The 3,517-nt window shown below is 21.3% G+C and overlaps 1 protein-coding gene across 1 annotated transcript; it reads left to right on the plus strand.

Moving 5' to 3' along the window:
- Window positions 1-1,867: 1,867 nt before the first annotated feature.
- On the plus strand, window positions 1,868-3,154 carry PBANKA_0316900 (BIR protein; the record flags this gene model as incomplete). The annotated part of the gene is made up of 3 exons (XM_034567652.1): window positions 1,868-1,924; window positions 2,063-2,989; window positions 3,080-3,154. 3 exons carry the CDS (start codon window positions 1,868-1,870, stop codon window positions 3,152-3,154), a joined length of 1,059 nt encoding a protein of 352 aa, XP_034420051.1.
- Between the last annotated feature and the right edge of the window lie 363 nt (window positions 3,155-3,517).

Raw genomic sequence — 3,517 nt, forward strand, 5'->3', positions numbered from 1 at the left:
GATAATTGCTTATTATATAAGCCTTGATAACCCAGAGTTATATTGAATTATGGATATCATAATATGTTTCTTTATTTGATGAAAATTTTATTTAATAAAACTTATGATTTATATCATATTTATTTTGATTTAAATCGTGTTATCCAACTGAACTGTAATAATAGATATTCATAAAATATAGATCCATGAAATATTGATCGAAAATCGACAATGTAACATAGTCTATAAAATATTGTTATGCTTCTAACATTTTTTGAAGTTTTAATTGTAGTTATTATATTTTTGTATTTTCCATTTATATTATAATTAATTAGTACTAATAAAAGTTGATTTATGCGCCATAATTTATTTATCATAAAAGTATAATAATAGATTAACCACTATTAATTTTAAACTTGACAGTTTTGAGGTATAAATAAATTATATTTTAAAATAGTTAAAATATAAGCATATTAATAAAGTTTAATATTATATTTTGTTTTAACAATTATAAATAATATGGTAGGTACAATGTATTATTATTATATACCTATATATATAAACTAGTAAAATACTCTACCAATAATTAATATTGTTTTATTGCGAAAACTTCACATAATTAAATATTATTTTCATCGAAAAGACACAATAATACATTATAAAAGTATCAATGTTATATATTTTGTTAAAAATTCAATTTGAAATTTGGAATTTTATATTCTAAAAAGTTGGATAAATAGAGAAAAGGGTGAATACTCAAATAACGTTAAATGTCTTTTTATTATTCCATATTAACGCGTATTATATTATCATTGTTTTACCCTGAATTAATAAAACATAATTTTTAACAAGTTATTTGATTGTATATACATTGATAACTGTAGCAGTAAAATATATAGGATAAAACTGAATAATTCAGAACATTTAGCAAATATTTATTTAAATTTATATATTAAAAGAGAAAATATATCTTATCTCTCTCCTCTTAAATGGGAACATACCAACCTAATTAAACATAGTTTTCTATTATACTTTAAAATTTGCATCAATACTTATCTACATGCTAATATTTAATAAGCATTATTTAAAAAATATTATACATTCTAAGACTTATTTAAGATTATAAATAGCATAATAAGTATGGGGTCAAGTGCTAATTTTTATTTTAACAGAAGAAGCAGTGCGTAAAATATATTATAAAATTACCCAATAAGTTATATTTCTAAATTGAATTATATAGGAATAAAAATTAAGTTATTGAAAATGTTAAAATATAATCGGAATGCACATATATTAATTAAAAGTAACATTAAATTTATATAATTTGCATAAAAGGTAGAGCATATAACTTATTTTGTAAATGTTATCATTTTAGAAAAAACAATATTATATATTATAAGAAACATGTATATAAGTATTTAATATATTTAAAAAAATGACTATTTATATATTTTTAAGATAATAATAATAATGGGTTTATTAATTGATTCGATTTTTACAATATATTAGTCTTGGGGTACCATTTATTAAAACAAAAGATATGACGCTGTTTATTTTAAATATTAATGCATATATATAAGAATATATATTTTTAATTCATTACAATGTTGATTTAATTTTATGGTAGAATTATACCGGAAGGTATTAAGGGTAACAATTTATGAAAAATTGTATTATATATACATATGATAAAAAATGTATTAACCACCCATCAAAATAAGGCAATTTATCTAACTACCATAAAAGTATATATTGTTCCATATTATCTTTAAATTAATATTAAAAATGATAATAACACGTTTAACTACAAATAATTGATATATAAAACTCAAATACTTATATCACCTATTTTGACGCAGATTATACATTTTATATAAAAAAAACTATCATGGGACAAAATACAACGAATAGCACAAAATACTTCATTAAAAATGACAACAAAATAGTATATACACTTTTTTAATAAAGTTTGCATCTTCTTACATTTATTGATATTATATTACTCATAAATTAATAGTAAAATTAGCATTATAAAAATATCATTGATATTTATTTTTATTTGTTTTTTTAAATGACTTCTTAGTGTACTACGTTTGATGATTTGAGGAAATTTTTTTCCGATGGTTTAACTGAATCTGGAGAATATAATTCTATAAGTGGACCTCTCAATGCCTACTGCCCTAATGGAGATTCAGGAAACAATAAAGAATGTAAGACTGATGTCGATAAGATTAATGCTGGATGTTTATGGCTATTTAAACAATTTTATGGGGATAGTGAAAAAATTTCGAATAATGCAGATAGCAACATGAATATTGTTACATATATTTTGTCGTGGTTAAGTTATAAGTTAAATCAAAAACCACAAAATGGAATCACTAAATTAATGGATTTTTATAATAAACATATGGAAACTTCCGAGGAGTATAAAAAGAATATAGAAAATGATACGGAATATAAAACTTATATTGCGCTCATAGATAAAAATAAGGGATTGATGGATATTGATATCAGTGTTATGTCTAAATTTTATAATTTATTTAATAATTTGTGTAAAATGTATAATGAGCTTCAAACGGCAAATAATAATGCCCAAGAATATTTAAAATATGTTAATAATTTTGCTGATGAGTATAAAAATATTTTTAATGAAAATTTCAATGATACAAACGATAATTTATTTAAACAAGTACTATCCGTTGTATCAAACGATTATAATTATATAAAAAGTACATTAAATGTTGAATCTGTAAGGAAACAAATTCCAGAACTTACAAAGAAAAAAACAGCAAAACAATTTTCTGGGCCAAGTCTTAAAAAAACACAAATTTCTTTAAGTTCTAATGAAACACAGATGGATGGGTCATCGAGTGGAACATCAACATCAAACTCTGAACCTGAAGTATCATATTCTGAAACGACACTATCGAGTTCATTGATAATAAAAAAACTAATTCTAATTCCATTTATATTGGTTGCAACAATAATTTTATTAGGAATTTCATATAAGGTAAATAATAAGTCAAATAAAAAATATATTCAGCACTGACTAATTTGTGAATATAAATAAATTATAAATTTTTTTAAATTTTTATATTAGTATTCGTTATTTGGATTTTGGAAACGACTTCAAAGACAATATTTAAGAGAAAAACTAAAAAAAAGAAGAAAATGAATCATTAATATATGATTCGAATAAAGTGACTATTTCAGGAATATTAATAATGATTTATATATTTAAGAAACTGTCTATTTAGAAATAATTTTTGGTCATAATTTTTGCATAATTTTATATAGTTTTTATGTTGTGGGTTAGAGTTATGTTCATGGACCCCATATTCGTGTTAGGGTTAAATGCTATATTGCATTTAATTTTTTATAATTTGATAACATTTATTAGTTTAAAGAATTTCTTTAAATATATATAGGAAATAAATTATTCAAATATGTAAAGGATAAGCTGTAGTTTTTAATATTTATATTAAGTCTAAATATGTAAGAAAAAATGAGGATGAATATTACTCTGAAAAGGAGCAAT

Source organism: Plasmodium berghei (genome assembly GCF_900002375.2).
Source record: "Plasmodium berghei ANKA genome assembly, chromosome: 3".
In the NCBI taxonomy this organism is placed as follows: domain Eukaryota; phylum Apicomplexa; class Aconoidasida; order Haemosporida; family Plasmodiidae; genus Plasmodium; species Plasmodium berghei.